Consider the following 20,988-nt stretch of genomic DNA (forward strand, 5'->3'; position numbering starts at 1 on the left):
ATCTTGTTCTATCGCTAATTACCTGTGAGAAGAGACCAGCAACAATCTCTCTACAATGTCCTTTCAGGTAGTTGGAGAGAGTGATGAGGTCTCTCCTTAGGGAGTCCCTCCCCATCTTTCCTGTAGGCCCCCTTTAAGTACTGGAAAACCACTATAAGGTCTCCCCAGAGCCTTCTCTTCTCCAGGCTGAACAACCACAACTCTTTCAGCCTGTCCTCATAAGGGAGGTGCACCAGCCCCCTGATGATCTTCATGGTCCTCCTCTGGACTTGCTTGAGCAAGTCCATGTCCTTCTTATACTGAGGGCCCCAGAGCTGAACAGAGTACTCCAGGTGGGTTCTCATGAGAGCAGAGTAGAGGGGGAGAATCACCTCCCTTGACCTGCTGGACACACTTCTCTTGATGCAGCCCAGGATATGGTTGGCTTTCTGGGCTGTGAGCACCTACTGCTGGCTCATAGTTTTCCATCCACTACTACCCCCAAGTACTTCTCTGTAGGGCTGCTCTCAATCCACTCATGACCCAGCCTGTATTTGTGCTCGGAATTGCCTCAACCCGTGTGCAGGACCTTGCCCTTGCCCTTGTTGAACTTCATGAGGTTTGCACAGGCCCACCTCTTAAGCCTGTCAAGGTCCCTCTGGATGGTATCCCTTCACTCCAGCATGTCAACAGCACCACACAGCTTGGTGTCGTCAGCAAACTTGCTGAGGGTGCACTCAATCCCACTGTCCATGTCTCCAACAAAGGTGTTAAACAGTGCTGGTTCCAATACTGACCCCTGAGAAACACCACTCGTCACTGGTCTCCATTTAGACATCGAGGCATTGACTGCAACCATCCAGCCAATTCCTTATCTACTGAGTGGCCCATCCATCAAATCCATGTCTCTCCAATTTAGAGATAATGAAGCAAGGGAGACTAATAAATCCTATTGCCTTATTACCAGACTAAAATAGTAGCGTATTATTACATTTAAAGTACAAAAATGACTGCTGATCCAGGCACTTAGTGTTCAGAAGGAGTTAGGGCTCAGTGATGGTGTAAACGGACAGCAGGAGGTCCTATGAGTGGTCCCCTGCTGCAGCCAGCTGAGTGCCACAGCTGTGGGCTACCCCTGGACCACAGTACCCTTGTCACAAACAGAAGTGACCTTCATAGGCGTGTCAATGAAACACTGATAGCAGGACCTGTCGATAGTTATCACAAGCACAAACCAGCAACAGTAAAAGATCATGTGTGGTTAGTATTGTCATGTTTTCCAGTTAAAATTACGAATCTGACACAGATTCAGAGCATCTCCCGTCATCTTTGCATGTTGTCATTCATTATTTGCACTTCAGTGACATGAAAGCAGAGTCTGAAAGTGCTAGCCACCATACAAGCAGGGTCACAGAGAACAGTGCTTACATCAGGATTATAAGAATAAAGTAATCAAGACATACCAGAAGCTGCAGAAGCAAGATGCTTTAGATTTCTGTGACAGAACTAGAAGGATAGAAGGTAAAGACTTACTTAAACCATGGAATAATGTAACCAAGTGCTGGAGCTCAGTGTACTACTTCCCTCTTTTGCCAAAAGGTGAAGACCCTCTGACATTTTAAGTCAACTCTCTTTTACAATGCTCCTCTGATTATCTTAAAAATTGTTGGTGTAAATCTGAATGTACATTCTATTGCAGAGCTCGCTATCAAACGATGGATTTGTAGTAATGATAGGGCAATGCTTCTCAGCCATTAAAGAGTAAGAGCATAGAGATTATATTTCAATTTCCACTTATTTAAACTCCATATAGCACAAACGTACAAGATTTGTTTTCATTAGGCCTACTACTGTCTAATCTCCAGGGGTTATAAAGACTCCCTCACAAAGTAGATTTCACCTTAATGAGTATTTCCCCAGAGCAATGAAAGCTAACCAGCAATATTAGTAAAAGGTCAAAAATCTCAAAAAGGAAGGAAGAAAAGAGTTTATGATGTAAAAATCTTGAAAATATGTATTACTCATAACTCCTACAGATTCCTTCTTTGAATAGAGTAGTATTTTTCTTGACATGTCAGGACATATTTTAAAGGGCTCAATCGTGTAAAGTTTCTGGAAAGCTCGCCACTTAAATAGCAATAAAATACACTGGAATCCAGGCAAATATAAAATAGACCTAGCTGAGGTTGTCAGACATGAACACTTAGTTTATAAGTGAATTTTCAGAGTGCTACAAAAGCCCTACTTGCAAATTTGTCTCATTCTTTTTGTTTTAAGTAGTTGAATGGAAGGGAAGACAAAGTGCTAAATTAAAAAAAACTTTTATGCTTTTTTCTTCCCCCAATGTGAGCCCAAAATGCATTTTTAGTGCTGAAGGTTTCTTTCCCTGTCTTCCAAATTATTTTTTTTTGATCTGAAAAGGCTTTTTTTCTTTTGTTTTGTTCTCTCAGAGTGTGGCTAATGTTGATTACAATGCTGTTCAGTCCACAGCTATTTTAACCTGTTGTGAAAATAAAGTTCTAAGTCTGTACCTGAGCTTTTAAATATAACTGGTTGCAAAGCTCAGAACCTGCATTGCTGAATGGAAAAACTAAAGCATTTCAGCACTAAAGCCATCTTCACAGATACTCATTTTTATCTGTTTTAAAAGACTATGTGGATTTATGAGAAGTTTGGTTTATGAAGTCAGAATGTGCATTTAAGATAGCCTGAAGAACATCTTGTTTTCACTCTCTCAAATGCTATGTATATAGCTACTCATCAATCCTGTGCAGTTCATTTGTTCATGATACTGAAAGGTACTGAGATTTTAGCTACCACTGTAGGAAGAAGGATCCCCCCCCTGCAAACCAACACCTCACTTTTCCATGTGCATTTATTAATTTTATTTTATATGTGGATAGCTCCAAAATTCTGTATTTGCTTGTTTGTTGGGAAAAAAAATAAATTAATGTTTCTTACCTTAATCCCTTCTTTATTCCATCTACCAAAGTCAGACAATTTGGTAGATGAGAAGGAATTTACATTATTAGATAATTTTGTGAATCTTAGACTTTCATCTGCTGTTGTCTAGTAAAGAATGTTGAGAAGGCATTTGAGCCACACACCCCACCTGTTCCCCTGGGTTTTCAGGAATACTTTGGTGGTTTTATTACTGAACCATCCCACTAGTACATGTTTCATCACTGTTATTCAAAGATGAGGAAAGCTCCCAACTTGTGCTCCTCTTTTGATCAATGCAGAAATTGAAGCCAATCAGAATTTGTGACTCAATCCCATTGATTATTGGAAATACTTAAAACATTGTTGATCTTCAAGACAGGCTAAGAAAGTCATCATTAATGAATGACCAAATACAGTTGGTTTGCTCATGTTAATTAGTATATAAGTTTTTATTGGGAAAAGGAAGTCTTGTAAGAGTTTAAATAGCAGGTGTCAGGATGCCAAAACCACCTAAAACAGTGCACTGCTTTACATATTGAAATTCAAACAGATCTTGCTGCAGTGCAATCAAGCTGCTAATCTGGAGATCCTTTGTAGTTCTCCATGTGTGCCTTTTCAGGGCAGCTCTCACTGGGTTGGTACTTCTGCTTCTCACTGCCAGAGCTTGTAATCCAACCACTGTCCTGCAGGGCTCGGGGTTACATCCACTTCTGTGCTATTTACTGGGAGACCCTGTAGCTTGGCACACGCAAGGCTTCCTCTGGGATCCTGCAAAGAGTGACAGCATGATGTAACTTAGAAGTGGTTTCTTTCATGCAAAATATGATTATTGGGCCAAAAGGCTTTGTGTCATGATTTTGCCTTTCCTGCCTGGTTTCTTACCTCATTCCAGAGCACATAGTACAACATAAACAAATACACAGGGACATGTGCAATACTTTTATGTGTGAATGTAGGTGTTTCCCCAGTTCTTCAGGATGTATATTTTAGGCATGTTTGAAAATCGGACTGTTCAATTGGAATATGTTTAAAGCCTAGAAATGTCTAATCTTCTGGTCAGAACAAATTAAAAATCTTAATAATGCATCTACTTTCAGGCAAAATCTAATTACTCATTCAAAAAACTTGCCACTATACTGTAATAACAAATTTCCATTCAAATCTTCTCATACTAGTTTGACTACTTCTAAACCATCCTATTGTGACACCTCTACAGAGTTCTTGTTTGTGATTTCATGAGTGGTCTGTCGTGCAAAGTTATCAGTGATTTATTCAGTGATGTGAATATGTGTGAAAACATATGCAGGTTAAGTGTATACAATGCTATGCTAGAATTGCTATAATTTGGCAATCATGAGGCTGCAAGTGATTACAAAGCAGTGGGACAAGAAGTATAAGCTGGAAAGTGGGGAATGGAAAGATGTTCAGACACCACTGTGACAGTTTGTTTTGCCTTTGGTTTGTAAATTGCATTAACTTTGTAGACTGGAGGAATCTGCTCAGAAATTTCAAATCCCCAGTAGATTTTTCTGTATACTTGTATAACTTCCCCTGCCCCTACAACAGAGAATGCATTTCTGTGCCTCGGGTACCACAGTTCCTAGTTTTGCATCCTATATGAAACTGTGTTGAAGTGGAAGCATGACCAGCAACTCCTGGGCACTTACTCATGCTTCTTCTGACATTCTGCTGATAAACTCAGACTGAGAGGATAGAGGCACAAATGTCTTAAAATACTACAGCTAAATCTGTCACACCTCAACTGACAGGTTCACTAAAATTGAAATAAAAGCTGAAACTATCCAGTGGGATTCTAATTAAATATTGAAAGTACCTTTTGAAGAGGATTATTAAAAGATTCCTTTTTACTCATGGAAAAATACAATTAAAATTAATATTTTGACATATCTGAGGTTTTTATGTAAGTCCTATTCTTACAGTTTACGGCAGGCATCCAGGTGACCCCCACTGAATGACATGCATCCTTCCTAACCTACTTTCAAGGAGCACATAAATTTTCATGTAATTGGCTTAGTTTGGTTAAAATGCTCTTTCCCTCATGAAAAAAGTCTCCTTTCATAATACCTGTTTTTCACTCAGATTAAAAAAAAAAACAATTTGTTTTTCATGAAAATGTTTTTCAAGGGTGCATCGCATGCAGTGGTTTTCCTCCACCAAATAGTGAAAGGAATATAGCATATTGTTTATACTAGATCCTGATAATACAAAATGCTGATTACCATTGTAATTATGTTCAAAATTTACATATAAAATGTCAAGAAAATGTATGTGCATTTCTATAACTAAAATAAAATATTAATACTGACAAATTTATTGTACAATTGAAACAATTTTGGTCACCTTATTTAAATATCTCTGAACTCTCTAACCAGTGGTTTCTGAAAGGCTGTGTTGAGGTTAACACAAATTAGAAATATAACTGGAAAAGGCTATATTTATGTTTATGAATCAGGATTTAAATTTCCATTGAAGCAGAAGGAAATCACCTCAGTCTCTAAGCATCCTTTATTCCCCATGCTACACTTAATATTTACCATATAAAATGATAGACATTGATTAAAGCTTAACAAAAGCTATTCCTGTCAAAATTAAAGCAAAGTCAGAAGGTGGACCAGGAATCTGAATTATGTTCTCAGTAGACTGAAATCTGATATTTAACAGTGTTTAAATATAGACTGTTATGATAGAATAATGTAGGAGGACATCCAAGTAGGCATTTTGACTGTTCTCTGAAAGACATAAGAGCTGGTTGGAAAACTGACACAATATAGTCACAAGAAGTTTGGTTTAGCATACTGTCCATGTAAAAAGAAGCACCTTCTTGATAAGAGGAGATTAAACAAAAAGCCTTCTCGATCTGTCAGCTGTAGCAAAGTAAAACATGGTTATCAATGAGTTTAATTGCGTAGGACAGATTTGTTTCAATGTTGGAAGATCAAAGAAACAAGTTCAGTGATTTAAGGTGGGGCAAGTTTATAAAAAACAGCTTTTCAAAAGCTTAAAATAATTGTCTTCCTGTAATTCTTTACATTTTTTAAGTGATCCAGGTTCTTAGCGGTTTTGGGGACTGCCTAACATGATATATGTGTTTAGAGCCTCTGTTAACAACAAAACAGTATATTTAACTTGTTCTAAAACTATTTAAAATATAGAAATTAAGCAAATTCAAAGTAGAAAAATTTAAATAAGTAAAAAAGTTTTCTACTACTTTAAATATTAGAAAGAATTCTACAAAAAACTCTGTAAACATTTGGCCTTATATGTTCATTAATTAAATATCTTTATAGCTCTACATACTGTAATCATTTATTCAATGGAAAGCAAACTTAAATCAAGATGATTACAATAATTACATTTAAATCCCTTACTGGTGGATGGTTTTAAATACAATTTAAATAGCAAAAACATTAAAGAAAAAGTCAATAGAGAAATTGATTATGTAACTATTTTAAAAATTAGAATAGGATTTTATTTAGCCTGCACAGGGGCCACATACTTTTGAAAACATGTAACTAAAATTTCTTTTTCTCTGTACTGTACTGTGTACAGGACTCTCTATTGTATACACACTGTGAGAAGGGAAATATGCATCCATAAGGTAACTGGAACAGTTTTCCCCACTGTGTCTGAGAAGTGGGCAGGACCAGGTTAGTGTTTAATACCATATTACAGGCATGCTTTTTACTTCATAAATTTCTTTCTGGAATTTCTTCAGTCCTTTAATGGTATTTGTTTTACTTAAATTTAGCCATTATGATGGGACCCTCTAGTTTAAGATCATTGTCTTTTCTCCCTTCAGTCAGGAGAAAATATATGCGAGTCATTCATCCCTAATTCAGACATGGAAGACCCACTGGCAATGTTTCTCCCTCCAACATTTATAGAAGGAATGAGATAACCACTTTAAGCTAAACGTTCAACGTTTTGACTTTTCAGTTATGCTGCTCTGTGCCAACCAGATAAGTTCAAGATTTTCAGCTCAATTGTTGTAATTCTGCCTTAAGTCACTGGGTGATACAGAATGCTGAAGGCTGATACTTAGCATTTTTGCTCTAAGTAGACCATGGTCTGTGCTGAGGTCAGATATGGAGTGCTCACTTTTTACAGAACAGCAGCATTGGGAACAAGGCCTCAGGGGCCAGGATTTCAAGCAAAGGAAATTGTTATGGGTAGGTAAAGTACCTGGAATACCATCCTTGTAATTTACAATGTATGCTATACATTGATAGTAACGACAGCTTCTCCCTGAGGATGTCAGAACACTTATGGGGAAAGTCTAGTGCTGAGAGCATTATTTTGTCTGGTCCTTAACTGGTCAATATTCTCTGATTCATCCCAAATCTATCAGGTAACACCACCAGTGATCATCTCAGACTTCCAAATCCTGATCCCCTCTGAGCTTTCAACTACAAAATCATTTTTCCTGTCTAAAGTTATCATTCTTCCTTCCTGGACTTGTCAATGTCAAATATCACCATAATTCATAAAAGGAATGCATTTAGTTCCTTTCCACCAACCTTGTGGGATTTCAACTTAATATTTGAACAAGAAGATATTGTTACATATTTATATCTTATATCTAAGCCATATCTGACAAGTTTCTTGGTATTTTGTAGGTTATATGATGCTTTCTTATTGGATTTAAAGTAACTTGATCAAGAAAATAAGAAATTAATTCAGGTTTGTTCTTACACATCTTGTTGCAAAGTAGCAGTCATCTTTCTTTTAGTATATGCTCACAAAAAAGCCCAGAACACCAAAACACGGGGCAAAAAGCAGCCAAAACATCATATATCTCTCAACAAAACCGAAAGGGGTTGAAGAATGCTGGTGCTTCGAGGGGAAGTCTGGCAGTGAGACAATTACTGCTCCTAGGAAATCTAATAAAAGCTTTTCCACTGATGCTCAAGATATGTGTACAGTAGTAAAGAGACAAGACCAACATTCTGTAAATGTAAGACAGATTTTTGAATGACATCAGACTGCACAGACCAACAAGTACGTAATTTAAAAATTGATCTATAGTAGGTAACTGTTAATAATAAAATAAGTGTAATAAGTTGGTAGCTCCTTTTCATTGCTGTTATAGGTAAGTATATTAAGTATTCATAGTAAACTTAATTACCTGAAACTATAATGAGGTAATGAATGGCCACTCAAGCAATTGGAAGTAGAGAACTGATTCAGTTTCAGCAGCAGAGGTACTCAGTCATTTAGGATTTTGTATGTTTAGAAATGGATTCTGATCTCATACCTCTCAAATAATTTTAAATTAATTATTTTGTAAATTATCCAAAGTAAACATGTAGAGGAAATGCTTTTCCTGCTTCGTTTTGTGTCTTGTGACAGACTTTGCACCGTGAATAAATCCATTACATCTTCATGTATAGTTTGTATGTTCCAGTTTATTTTTATTTTGTCCCATAAACTTAGTTCAAATATTACCATTTTTTGTGTGCTGATTTTTCCTTTTTTTTTTTTTTTTTGTTATCCTTCACTGTTTGGCAGTTTTTGCAACTACAATGTGAATCTTATTTCTTTCATGTATATGTCTTAGTGTCCTACTACAGATAGTAATCAGACTGTTTCCCTTGCTAAATGGATGGAATTTATGCTATTGCTTACTGATTTATAGTCTTGTGTAATCTTTATTCATTATGAGATTATTGTTTTCTTACATTGTCCTTTTCACCAGCATGGCTGTTGGATATGATTCTGTAACATCAGGTACTTCTTCAGATCAGTTCTAGCTTATGTGTTGATATTCTGTTTCATGGTGTATTTTAATATTTGAAATTAATATTCCCTTAACACCTAAACTCAGACTGTTATTTTCAAGTGTACAGGCATGAGATGTAGATTTGGTCATTTATGGAAATGAAGACCAGTTGTAATTTTTAATCTGAATTGTTGAATCCTAACTTCATAAAAAACATGGGTCAGTGTTATCTGTAGATAATGGACACAAATTCTGCTAAGATTCTGGAGGGAATCTATATGGATAATATAGTAGGGATGTTTACCAAAATTGTAATTCAAAAATCTGGGCTTTAGGAAAGTTGAAAATATTTTCAAGTTGAGACAAAAAGGTGAAGTTTTGTAAAGGTATGTTCAGAATTATTATGACAGAGTGGGACTTTAGGAATTGTGCCATTTGTTTCTATGTACGTTTGAAATCCAGAAGGAAGAATCTAAATAGATGGAAGTTCTTTAAAGTTTCAGTGTTATAAAATTATCCCTTGTCAGTCATAAAAACTGACTACAAAAGTCAGAAGAATGTTGAAGATCAACATGCCTGTGAGAAGAGAACAAGCTAAAGGAAAGTTTCTTTGGGTTATAGGATATTTTAATGGGTTTAAGCCACAAAAGTCAAAAAGGTTCACTAGAAGAGTAATATTCTACCTTTTAATCTTGTTTCATTTTTTTCAATCAAAAAACAGCTTTTCAGTTCAGCTGACTTGAGTTTGGCAAAGTTATCAGGGAGACAAATTTAGACTTGCGACAGGAAAATATCTTTAGACTTAACTATGAAGAGACTAGCATCTCTGTAATTTTACACGCACTTTAGATTAGAGTACCATTGAAATGTGTTGTTGTGGTCCAGGTCAAATGTTGACAAGTGTGCTAAATAGGAAAATAATGTCCGTGATAGCAATTTAGTAAAGGAATCTAATCATTTGAGGCCCACAGTCAGAAGTTGGTAAAGAAAAAATATGTGATATGTTTGATCCTATTTTAGCAGGTATTATTTGGAAGTGAAGGTTTTGGTTGATTGTGCAGTTTGGAGTACAACAATAAATACAACAGTAGTATTTATCCACATTTATTTTCTATTAATCTGTCTCTTATTTCTTTTATTTAGTTTTGTTTTTAGCATATATGACTTCCTCCTCAAGAATGTTACCTTTTACTTTTTCAAGAGATAACTTAGCATGAAAACCATTAAGAATTTAACCTTACAGGGTTAAATAGTATCTAGGTACTTAGAAAGCTGTCTGTGGACATGTTTTGTAGTACATATGTTAAGTTGGATGTCATAAACATAAAAACATCAATATAAGAAATAGGCATTTCTCAAAAGTAATATTACTGAGTTTTATCTATGTTCAACAACCAGTTTCTTATCTAGATCTGTGCTATTACCACTGTCTGCTGTTGTAATAAACATCAGAATTTAAGAAGATTCAGAGGCTACCTAGGAAAACATTTAGAGTCATCTGTGTCTTCATCTTCACCTGTTTCATCATCATCATCCATTCAGCTGTGTTTTGGCTACCTGTATAGATGTTTATTTGTAAGACATGGGAGAGTTTCCATGCTTCCTTAGGAGCATTAACTCTGCCTTAATTTATTCTTTAAATCAAGGAGAGAGAACAAGTATGAAAGCAAGTTAGCTGTGTGGTTCTTCACAACTTGGATCTGTTATCTGTTGACTACCCTAGAGCTGAAACTTTTAAGACCTTCCAGACTTCAAACTCCCATTTTCTTCCTGTATAAAGTTACTCTGCATGCATTACATAATAAAACCATTGAAACAATAAGCTTTAGTAATGATGGATTTTTGGCAAAGACATTGTTCCCAAACATTCAAAAAATCAAGTGAATCCCCCAAAATAATGATACATGATATTGTATTCTTTGCTTTGCCTTTCACTTTGAAGGGATAATTGAATTTTATTTATTTACTTTCTTACTTAGAAAGTGGTTATCCTAGGGTATCTAAAGACCAGCAGAGGCTAAGAAAAAATAAACTGTTGTGGAATATGTGGTGGAATGATAAAATTTTGCAGTAGTATTTATACAATATTCTTACTGAGCTAAAGGGTGATTAAAGAGTTGTATTACACACAGGTGATAATTCAAAATGAAGGCATAGTGAAGTCTGCAGTTTAATGGATCAATGAAAGACTGTCATATGAAAATTCAGATCTTTGTTGGCTGCCAGTTAACATATCCTGTGATTTTACGTTTGTTTCACGTGATGTATAGTTACTCTCCATAAATCATAATTTTATAATATATACATTTAAGTATCTCCTGCAGTCTACGTGAAAGTCACTTTTAGCACTAATTGATGCTAATTTTGCTTGGTGGAAACCGTATTTTCTGTAGTTTAGATTTGAGAACCATTTGAACCATAAAGAAAAAGAAATGAGTGAAGCTATTAAAAAAAAAGTTATGGAGTTACCAGTTACAGCGTACAAAGGAAGTGTGTTTAATACACAATGGTAGCCATTCAGTAAATCATTTCTTAGATGTGCTAATGAAAGCAGATTGGTACAGCAAGATCTAATTGTGCAGTTTATCAAAATAAATAAGTTTTATATTAGCCAGATCTTCCAATTTATCATAATATACCATGTAAAAAATTTTAGGACCTGAATCTTTCCATCCTGTGTATTGTCTGAGAATAAGCTACAAAGTCAGAGAGAAAGCAGTTTATTTTCCAGTATGGGATTTTTAATAGCACTATGATTAAATAAAACAATATGTTTAATACAGTAAAACCTACTTGTATATGCATTAAAATAGTCAATGTCCACAGTAGAGGAGTTTTACATACATGTTTTCTTAACAAAAACCACTTAAAATGTATGTTGCAGTTACTAACAGATGGGAAGTTGACAGAAACATAGCACTTTGTTTTACATAACTTGGTTTTGATTCATAGCCTTTTGGCACTGTTTTCCTACAATGCCAGTTTGGCATCCATTGTGTTTTATATGAAAGTACGAGTCTTGTTCTTGCAGTGTTACAAAATCAACACCTAACAGCTCTTTCATCTTTCAAGCTAAAAAAAAAAAAAGTTCCCTAGCACAAAGTAAGGATAGAAGGTAAAACAAGACAGTGTTGACTATCCTATCATTTATTGGTTCTTTTGTATCCTTAATGGCCTTTAGGCATTATTAATGTGTTCGTTTTTAAAACCTCTCTGCATGTACAATCATAATTTTGCAAAGGCTACAAATGACCAATAAAGGATCAAAATGTTAATAGATTTAACAAATTTTCTGCTCAGTTATATATATTAACCACTTATTTTCTTTCTTTTGCAGATTGTAGCTTTGCGTGAACAAAATGCACACATTCAAAGGAAAATGGCTGCTGGTGAAGGGCCTGCCGAATCAGAGCACATTGAAGGAATGGAGCCAGGGCAAAAGGTTCATGAAAAGGTATAAAATGTTAGTTTTCATTGGATCATATAATCAATATGACAAATAATCAGTTGTTAGATTTTTGTTATGTGAATATTTTATGGGACATCCCTTTAGAATATTGTCTGTCTACTGAAATCAGTATCAAAAAATGAACTTGTTTAAATGGAAAGGAAATGCAAATGGGCAGGTCCTTGCTCTTTGATAGGGTATTGATTTAAACCCACAGCTTATAACAATTTTTTTTTTTTAAATTTTTTGTGTAATGTTACAAGGTTACTGTATCCTGCTGAGTGATCCTCTGCACATCACATACAGAAGAGCAAGGTTTAGTGGCACATATATTTGCAAGGATATATATGCAAAAACTGCTGCCAAAATAGTCCATAAGGGGATGACAGAGACGTAAACCCTAGAAAAAGTCATTTTCCTCTGTGCCACCTATGGATACTCTTCAAATTCATGTCCATGTTCACAGACAGAGAAGTGAAGAGCATTTTACTTAGCACTCTTTCAATAAGAAATAGGTATATAGACTTCAGGCTAAGTATTTGCCACTTAAGGCTTAAAGAGAAAAAAAGGTAGAGAATATCTGATTTAAAAGCAAGGTTTTCTTTTAAGCCTTAGTTTTCCAGATTGATAAAAACCAAGTTGTGTATCTTCTTTTCTTGCTTCAGAGTTATGAAATTAAAATGCAAGCATAACATAACTTTTGGCAGACAGCTGAAATGAGTAGAGCTGCTCTTTGGATCTCTGTGCATTTTGTCTAATGGCATGTGATGAACAGTAGCATAAATCATACTTACAAAATATAACTCATCATTACTTATTTATTTTATAGGCAATCCAATTAACAAGGGCACACTCGCACTGCAAGCATTAATTTTACATGTTTTGTGGTTTATTTTATGTGTGTATCTTTCCTTGAGTAATCTATGTGGTTGAGAAACATACAGTAAACACTGTTCAGCTACTTTCCTCTTCCTTGCAAAATCTTACTCTTTGACACATCTGTGAAATTTTATTAAAACAGTGAACATCTCACTCGTGCTTTTAAATACAACCACACTGCTTAGCTGAAAAATCTCTAGTTTTCCACTTTCTTTGCAAGTTATGTCTTCTGATTTGATCCACTGAGCTCTTTACTTATAAGCAGAGTTAAGTGGAAATAAGAATATCAGTCCTTTAACAAGTCTGCATATTTAAACATTAATGACAGGAATGAAAGCCAAAGTAAGACATAATTATCATTTTGTATGAAATGTTTCTAGAATATTATGTCCAGAAAACTTCTATGCTTCCTAATCAAAACAATTTATGTTGGCCTTGTTAAGCTGAATTAAAGGCTTGTGCTTACTGATTTTTGCTCCTTATAGTAATGAAAACATACTGGAAAGGGAGTTAGCAGGAGACTATATTGACACCAGATCAACCAGTGTACTCTAATTCACATCCTCTGCACTAGCTGCTCTCTACCTTTCTACCATTAACTTAGTGCTCACCATCAATTCCTTCTTTTGTTAAGAGAAGTCCCCTCTTTGTAAAATACTTCAGCTTAATTCCAGACTCTAAACATCCATTTAGAAAACAATAAGCTATGAGGTAATGGTTTGCACCCTCTTACAATACAGGAGATCAAGGTTCAGTTTCACTCAGTCTGAGCAGATCCTACATTTTAGGTTTCAATGTTGTGGCTGATTGTTGCAACAATTGTATAGGTAAAACTTAAGCAGGACCTTCAGGAAGTCACCATATTAATCATGCCTATCTTCTTGGACTTCCCGGGAGATACAGACATGGTAAAGTCTACATAGACATCGATGTAGAGCTTGCCTAGGTTCCCAGAACAGGTAGTCCCAAAGCGGTATAGCCAGTTAGAGGATTCCTCAGTTAAAAGTTACCTACAGAAAGAGTTAGCCAGCATGGCTAACATGGAAAACATGAAGACTGGACTGTTTTCTGAGGTTTAGTTGTGTCAAAGTTTAACATCCCTTCTGAAGCTGGTATAACTTCTTGTGTATTTAGGAAAAATATGTCAACATGGATTTCAGCTCATTTGTAGCATCAGTACTGAATGATTGCTATACTCTTGGGGGAAAAAATGAGATAATCTGACTGCATTTCACAGTAACACAGAAATAGTACTTATTACTTCAGTGCTTAGAATAGCGCTAAAAGAAGTTATTATATACTTTTAGGCTACTTCCTTTCAAGAGGATAGAAAGAACAGGCCAAGAACTTTTCTGGGCCATTCATTCTCTTTTTCAAAAAATCTTGGAAAAATGAGACATTGCAAAAGAACTAAGAGTTAATGTCATGCCAGTAATAAAACAATATGACCAAGGTTGCATTAGTCTGTTTATCTACACTGATATCAGAAAAATTATGAAAAAGCTAATAGTGAAAATTGAGTATTAAAAAAACCCCTCCAGAACCTGAAAATCAAAGAATACTAAAATGAGAGTTTATACATTTTATAGAAAGCAATTTATGTATATATATTTTTATGAGACAAAAAATATTGTTCAAAAGGAGATTGTTCTACTGTACCATAAATTGATTTCTATAAAGCAATGGCTCAGTACATAGTAATTTATTTTTTTAAATGAGCAGTAAGGGAAATAAAGCTACTTAATCTTTAAGAAATAGAAATCTTATTAATGGTGACAGGGTGTAATCATAAATGGAGACTCATTATCAAGTATGAATGAAAAATCTCAAAAGAAAATAACAGTAAAATGAGAAGTATTAACTGAATATTTATTACTTCGCAAAAAAAAAAAAAAAAAAAAGAAGTTCTAAGAAGAGTGAATGGCTTTTAATTATGATTTCACAAAATTCCAAATTTTGTAATATATCTGCTGTAGGAAAGTATTAGAGATTTCAACATGGAATTATCCTGATTTAAAACAAAACAACAGAAAAACAACAAGGAGCTTCTTGGGTCTAGCTTTTTGTGCCTGGAACAGACTGCAGATCGCACTGTGAGTTGCTATTGGCAGGGGGATGCCAGGTCATTAAACAGGTACAGTCACACATGTTCTCTAGGGGAGATCTTGCCTAGGTATGTTAAAATTTCTGCTCTATGACACTAAAGCTTCTAAGTGTCCTGGTTTGAGCCCAAAGGGCAACTGAGTACCATACAGCCACTCTCTCATCCCTTTCTCCTCAGGAATGGGAAGGAGAAAACAAATCAAAAGGCTCAGGAATTGAGATAAGGATGGGGAGGGATGATTCATCCATTACTGTCAAGGGCAAAAGACAGACTCGTTAGGGAAAGAAAAAGAACATCAATTTAATTCAAACACTGACAACAGCAACACTTAACAGACAGAGTAGGATAGTGAGAAGCACTACCACATCTTAAAAACATCTTCCGCTCACTCCTCCTTTCTCCCTGGGCTCAGCTTTGCTCCCAATATCTCTACTTCCTCCCCGCAGGGAGGCAGGGGGCACGGGGGCAGGGATGGGGGGGTGTGGCCAGTCCCACTGCTCCTTTCTCCTTGGCGGGGAGAAACTCCTCACACTCTTACCTTGCTCCAGCGTGGTTCCCTCTCACAGGAGACAGTCCTCCACAAACTGTCTCCAACATGAGTCCTTCCCACAGGCCACAGCACTTCCCAAGCTGCTCCAGCATGGATCCCTTCCAAGTGTTGCAGTCCTCCCACTGCCAAACTACAACAGTGGGGCCTTCTTCCTGTAGAGTCCCTGCCTTCTTTTGGTGCAGCCACCTGCTCCGGTGTGGGTCCCTCCATGGGCTGCAGGTTGACATCTGCTCCACTGTGGATCTCCGTGGGCAGCAGGAGGGGGGTGGCCCCGCTGTCTCACCATAGGCTGCAGGGGGGGTGGGGGTGGTGTACACGGGTGCACCTCCTCCCCTTCCTCCTCTTTTCTTCTTTCTACTGACCTTGGTGTTCACATAGGTGTCCTCCTCACAACTCCTCCCAGATTCCCCTTAAATGCCTTCTCAAAGAGGTGCAGCGACCATCACTAATTGGCTCAGCCTTGGCCAGAGGCAGGTCCAACTTAGAGCCAGGGGAGCTTTGAGAAGCTTCTCACCTGGGGCCACCACTGCAGCCTCTCCCCCACTACCATAAACCCCCACCACACACACAAACCCAGCACACTAAGCTGTATCATTTAGGCAAGAGAAATTTAAAAGCTAACAAATACAGAAACTTGCAAAGAGGCCAACTTGCAGAAACAGAAGAACATTAAAGGACTTTGAAAAATTGTTTTAAAAAAAACTGGCAAAGATCACCTGCTGTGGGAATTAAGATGCAACCATTTCTATTATCAGATACTCTCCTACCTAGATCTGTGACCACTGGACACCACTTGTCACCACCCAGATCCTCCACTTGATCTGTAAGGACCACAGCCTGGTCACAAGCAAAGGTCAGGAAAGGCAGAATTCCCAGTGAATAAAGTGCCCATTGGGAAATCTCTTAGGAAGCAGATAGGGAAGCTGCAAAGGTGGGACTGAACAGGATTAGAGATCAAGATGATACCAATGGAGGATCTATGTAGGGATGTTAAAGGAAAGAAGCTGGGCAGGTATGAAGCTCTGTAATGGCACAAACAGTGAAGAAGGTGCTTGCTGTTCTGTGGGGTGTATTTTATGTGCACCTCTTCTCAATATTGGTGGTTTCCCATCTGAAAGAGCCAGCAGTGAATGACAACAGATGAGCCGCTCCTAACAGTACAAGAAGGGTCTATTGCCTACACCTGATGTACCTCTGGAGAAACTTGAGTGCAGGGTGTTAGTAAAGTGTTACCAAAGTTTATCTGCCACCTCAAATTATTACACCAATACAACTACAGGAGGCTATTTATCCCAAGCAAACCCAAAATGATTATGAAGCTTTGGGACAAAAAGGCTTGGTTCTCATGAGTCCTTGATGATAAGCTTCATAGCTCAGAAAGAAAGGTACATCCTGGAGTGTGTGGGTGGTCTTGCCAAGTGATCTTTGGTTTTCTCAACTCTGGAATAATGTTTCAGGAGCTGATGGGCAAAACCAGTCTATATCTCATGTAAAAGCAGGAATGTCTTTGACCAGTGGATTTCTACCTTAGTGAGAAAGAATAAAAAAACGAAGCCCACAGATGCATTTTACCACAACGCTTAGGTTGGAAGTATATGAGAAAGTATATGAATTTTCATTAAATTTCATAAATTTAGGTGGTTAATGGGGCAATGGGCAATATAGAAAAAGATTGTTATCATCTGGTAGAAGACTAAGTAGGAAAAACTTGCTATCCATTGAGATAAGGTTCTACTAGAAATCGCAAAGTGGGAAGATGAAATGGACTAAGTGTTTTAGGAGCAATAAGCAGAATTATTCAGAAGGTAGGACCTACACTGAAGATATAACCTAGGGTGATGTGATTGCCAGTGACACAGGTAGGATCTCAACACCAGGTAGGAAATAAGCTTCATCCCTTGGTATGGAAAGAGGTCTCTGTTTAAACCTCATAGTTATTTTTTTAAGAATTCATACAAGGTATAGGAAGGCTGGAATGAAGATACATAGTACCTACATAATATGGGAAACAGGCTTGTAATAATTTACAGAAGTGGTTCTGGGGATTAATGTGGATGATAAAAATATAATGGATCAACAGTATAAAGGTAAATGCTGTGATGGGAAAGCTAAATGGAACTAGAACCTCCAGAATGTGAAATATTCCTGGACCTTCCTCGACCCAGTAAGGCTTCATCTGAAGTCTTGTATCCAGCTTTGGGTCCCACTCTTGATAAGAGATATGGACTGTCTTGAGAATTCAGAAGATGGCAATAAAAACAATCAGAAATCTAGAGAATATAACCTGTGAGGAGAATTTTCAAAATGTAGGCCGAAAGCCTAGAGAAGAAGAGACTAATGGACACAGAATTATTATCTTGAAATATATAAAATGAACCTTCAGATGTAAAGAGAATCAGTCATTCAATCTAGTGAAATCAATGAAACACTAGAACAGACTGCTGAGAGCAGGAGGAGTCTCCAGAACTGGAAACTTTTAAAGATTTTTAAGAGAAACAACTTGCATTTGAGACAGTGTACGGTGCCGAGAAGGCTAGGTGGCCAGCTCTGTGATTCTGTGTCACAGGGCAGCTGGAGCATCATTTTAAATTCTATAATCACAAGCACTGTCCTCTGACTTCCAACAGTAATATATTAATTGCCAATAAAAGTGATAACATATTCAGTAATTGCTTCAGAACTCTGGGTGAATACAAAAGCAGTTTTATGAGATGATAAATCAAGGCATATGTCCTTCTTACTGATAACTACATGGCCAGTTCTCATGTATGAAGGCTAAGGGGAACTTCAAAGTAGAGAAAACAGACAAAATATATCCAATGGTAAAACTAATAAAACAAAGACAAGTACTAAATATGAGAAACAATAAGTATGAGAGTAATCCAAGAATATGCAAAACTCCAGAACTAGCCCTTATTGCCACGTAGCAGTGTAATTTTTTTAATGAAAAATAATGGAATTGTATTAATTGTTTAAATCTGTAAGAAAAGTTTCAAAGGAAAAAGAAAAGAAAGAAATTATGACATAGTAACGATCCAGTTAAGCAAGCACTTTTTATTCTCAGTTCCAGACTGTGGTATGTTTTAGAAAAAATCCATCAAAACAAATATTTGGGATTATTCCTATGCAAGCTTTTTTTTCAGAGTTCTAATTTGTTATGTGTAGAAGTATATCAGAAACGTTTTTTCCTGTCCTATCTGAAGTCACTTTGAATAGTCTTATTATTCATATTATAAACAAAGTATACATATCTAGAGAGAGAGAGTCTACATTACAAGTATGAAAACCATATGTATTTTTATGAAACTTCATCACCCGTTAGTTTTTCAGACAAGTGACTATACAAAGACTAATATTTTCGTTTGAAAAAAAAAAAAAAATTGTACATACTGGAGACCAGCATCAGATTATTCGCCCATCTAACTCATAACCCATTGTACTGTTTTCCATGTAATTTTGTCAGTACGATTCCTTCTGGTTTTTATCAAAAAGCAATATAAAAGTCTTTTTAAGTTTATGAAGTAATGAGTTACTTGAGGAATCCATTGTCTCTACTTTTATTTGCCATTTTGAACTAGCAATCATTTTCATGTATATCCAATCAATGATCATAGTCAAGTTGGAGGAATGAAATATTTTTCACAATGTTTGAAGGATAATTTGTCAACATGCCCCAGATATAAGATTTTCCTTACTAAAATAGTAACTAGTATTTTTAAAGACATATTGGGATGCCTGAACCTGTGGCTGAATCTCATGCACCATCTACCATATGTAACTGGAGCAAGAAACAGGAATGAGTCTCAGATCCTGATAGGAAGCAGAGTGTGCTCTCATTTCTTGCTATAAACTGTGTGCCTTTAAAGTGGTGCTTGATGGACCCCAAAAAATATGATACTGTGAATAAGTAGTTTGTTTTCAAATAAAGTTGTTTTTTCATTCCTCTATTTCAGCTTCCATAAGAACCACAGAAATTGAATTATGCAGTAAAACAGAATGTTTTCAGAAATGCTCATATGCAAATTGGAAAGGATTGAAGTTGCTTGGGAGAACATTGAATCTTCTCGTATTTGTATACCTTAAATGTCCACCATTAAAGAATCCCCTTCACTTATAATGATCTCTTTCCTTGATGGTTCAAAATTCATTGCCTATTTCTGGCCCATGTTCGAGAATATTCCTCAGTAAATTCCATGCCACATCTTTTAATTCAAATATATAACAAATCGTTGCTATAATTCTTCTGAAGTTAATGAAGTTTTATCAGAGATTAATTGGCCTGAGGAATGACTATTTTTATCCTCAAAGATGCCATGTATGCATGAGAGGGGTCCTGCTTGACAAAGCACTTCAGCATTGATTTCTGTTACACTGAAGACATGAAAGCTAAGCATTTAAGTACAGTGTAAATCAAGATGTTTCTCCTTGGAAGTGCACTGTTCCTATTTTTAAACTTTATTGCTGACCCTTGTAGCTGCAACCTGAAAACACTATTAAAATACAAAGACTGTTTGTCCCTATTTGGTGCCTTTATTTTTTTTAATATTTCATATGTCACTATGATACCTGTAATGTTCTTATAAGGGAAATGTTCCTTATTCCAAGATCCATAACTGTACCATTAAAACTCATTAACTAGTTTTTCTAACAAGTATACTGCACTGGTCCTACCCATAGTTTTACCAGTATAGCTATCCCCTTTGCCTCAGAATAATAAACCACAATGTTTTAGGCTTAGGTATATGGAAACAGATACATATACCAGGATAGGTAAAACAGTCTGATAGTTCTGGTGCAACAAAGACCTTTTTCTCTTAAATAAATAATACTACATTTTATGAGGAACTTAGAGCTGTATATAACTATTTTTACATGTGTTAAACAGCTGGGGATGTTTTGCTTTATAATATACCTCAGGCAGTCACATTCAGCTTATTTAAGAGTCACATCTTTTCTTATTCATAGTATTAACATATGCCAATAATTAAATCAAATGCTGGTAGTTTATAAGTACTAAAATCTGTTAAAACATTGACAACGGTTACAGACATTGTATCCTGTAGGAGTAAAAGGTGTCTTGCCAAAGCAAACGCAGTGGACTTAATGTTCAAAGTGCAGATTAAATACATTTAAAATTAAATAATATAATAAAAGTAACAGGTCTCTTTCAGAGCTGTCATCAGAATCTGTTCCATTTTTGGACTTTATTATTTTGGGGGTTTCTGATCACTTTGTATGGTTAGTAGAAAACTGCAGAAGAAAACTTTGAGTTTCAGTTTTTACTTATTAATTTATATCATGTGTGCTCCCTTGCTTTGAATGACTAAATAAAAAAAACCTTTGCT

At 36.2% G+C, this 20,988-nt stretch overlaps 1 protein-coding gene across 13 annotated transcripts in view; it reads left to right on the forward strand.

Annotated features, from left to right (window-relative positions):
- PPFIA2 (PTPRF interacting protein alpha 2) overlaps positions 1-20,988 on the forward strand; it is a 360,230-nt gene that overhangs the window by 255,621 nt on the left and 83,621 nt on the right. For all 13 annotated transcript variants that reach the window (XM_074827127.1, XM_074827128.1, XM_074827129.1 and 10 more), the window contains one exon: positions 12,000-12,116. In XM_074827127.1, coding sequence (XP_074683228.1) covers positions 12,000-12,116 — 117 coding nt within the window. The remainder of the gene's footprint in view (positions 1-11,999; positions 12,117-20,988) is intronic.

This window comes from Strix aluco, chromosome 5 (assembly GCF_031877795.1).
Source record: "Strix aluco isolate bStrAlu1 chromosome 5, bStrAlu1.hap1, whole genome shotgun sequence".
NCBI classification, from domain to species: domain Eukaryota; kingdom Metazoa; phylum Chordata; class Aves; order Strigiformes; family Strigidae; genus Strix; species Strix aluco.